At 39.2% G+C, this 1,958-nt stretch overlaps 1 protein-coding gene across 1 annotated transcript in view; it reads right to left on the bottom strand.

The window, feature by feature from the left end:
- Window positions 1-1,958, bottom strand: part of ralgps2 (Ral GEF with PH domain and SH3 binding motif 2) — a gene marked incomplete at its 5' end in the record, with an annotated part of 67,744 nt that overhangs the window by 21,825 nt on the left and 43,961 nt on the right. The window contains 2 exon segments of the mRNA XM_014028025.1: window positions 415-469; window positions 559-710. Of these exon segments, the coding sequence (XP_013883479.1) occupies window positions 415-469; window positions 559-710 (207 nt within the window).

Below are 1,958 nucleotides of genomic sequence, written 5' to 3'. Positions count from 1 at the left end.
AATCAGGTGTGTTTGAGCAGAGAAAAAAGTAAAACATGCAGGGCTGCGGCCCTCGAGGACCAGGTTTGCTCACCCCTGCTCTAGGGCTAAGTGAATTTCAGATTTATTGAGTGTGGCTCTATGCACATCACGCAGAGGGATCAWTGGTTAAAACTTTAAATGATAAAATATCTCAGGCTGCAGGAGAAGAAAAAGCATATTTATATCAGGGCTAATAACAGAGCAGCAGTGGAGGGATGACACATGTCAGCCTCCACATYGTGGTGAAAAGCAATGCTGAGCACGGCGTTTTTGACTGTTAATGGCAGATCGTCTGGCAGAAGTTTAAAAGAAAAGATGATCATAAAAATGAAAATATTCCATGATTTGCTTTTTGCAAGTAGATGTGATAAAAAGCTGAAGTGAACACATTACCTCTCAAAAGCTGGCCAAGACATCTCCTCACTGAGCTCAGAGCCCTCACTGCTCCCTGCACACAGACACACAAACCATCAGAAAACCGTCCCAGAACACACAAACTGTGCCTCGTGTTTATGAGAAAAGATTCTTTAGGTTTACCAAGTGAAATGCCACTGGAGAGAGTGGAGCTCTCTGCCTGTCCTCTGGTGGGACTGTGGCTCTCCAGCACACTGTCATCCAGCAGGTGACGAGAACCAGCGTTGGGAAATGTGGCACTTTTAAACTCTACTGTATTCATCTTATGGATAAAACTGAGGAGAAACAAACAGTAGTGTCAGGATTTTAACTCTAAAACTGTACAATTATTACGGTTTCTTAATAAACATATGGAGAGTTATTGCTTCATGCTTAAAGGGCTCCATGATTAGTTGTAACATTAGCCTTTATTTAATAAACTATGATGCTGTACAGTGAAAAAATGGGGTTAGGAAGCCAAAATTTATATGAGCATGAATTATAAATTCCCAACTATTATCACATTAAATGAGGTAACAATAGCATTAACAACTAATATTTTAGAAAAATTACAARACAGCATGTCCACTTATATTCAGACAGATGTCTTGTATGTACAACAGCTTTACAAAATCAAGTAAAGACTAATTTCATCACAGAAACTTGACTGAGGGCTCAAATTAAAGATAAGAACCACAGGAATCATATTCTACCATCCATATTACTCTTAGTATAATTAAGATACATAAAATTATCAATAATCAGCATTATAATTCACAGTTTTCATCCTGCGGCGAGGACAGCTCCATCCAACACAGCCAAAACACAACAAAATCAGCATAAATCCAGTCTTTTGTCAAAGCATCAACTCCCACACAGCTTATAAAACACTTGCAGCATAATAAAAAGGCTTACCACTTACTTTTTGAAGAATAAATTGTCCAAAATATGTATCTGTTACCCAAGTTGGCCGCCGAGCCAGAGCAAACCTCCTCACTTTGTAAGACATTTTTTCATCACCAAAATCACTCTTTTTTATTTGAAGCACTCAAGAGTCTTTATAAGACATATATTTCCTTGTTTCAAAAGGGTTTAGTAAAAAAAAAAACACACCAAAAAAACGTGTTTTACTTGTTTTCTTCTTTTCGCCACTAGGGGGCCAATCGGTACAAAATCCAGCAGAAGAATCCAGAAAGTTCTATTTTTTAAAAAACGTTTCACTGTCGAATCCTTGAGGTTAACATATCGACGTATCTGGAATTTGATTGGCTACGTCTGTGCCGATTTGATTTGTCGATCCTGCAGCCAATCAAATCCATTGTCCGACCTGTGGGACACGTGGGGTTAGCTGACTGTAAATGGCTGTATTGAAGCCATATACCAGCCCACTTGGTTAAAAAGGGTGTCAAGCTAAAGGTAAGAACCAGAGTAAGTTGTCTGACATCCTGGTTTTCAAAATAAAAGCCCCCGGTAGTGTCTGGAAACGTTTAATGGAAGAAACCGCACTATGTTGTTCCACCGGTGGAACAACAACCGCTAAGGGG

Source organism: Austrofundulus limnaeus, unplaced genomic scaffold, assembly GCF_001266775.1.
Source record: "Austrofundulus limnaeus strain Quisiro unplaced genomic scaffold, Austrofundulus_limnaeus-1.0 Scaffold711, whole genome shotgun sequence".
NCBI lineage: Eukaryota > Metazoa > Chordata > Actinopteri > Cyprinodontiformes > Rivulidae > Austrofundulus > Austrofundulus limnaeus.
This window is presented reverse-complemented; position numbering and strand designations above follow the sequence as displayed.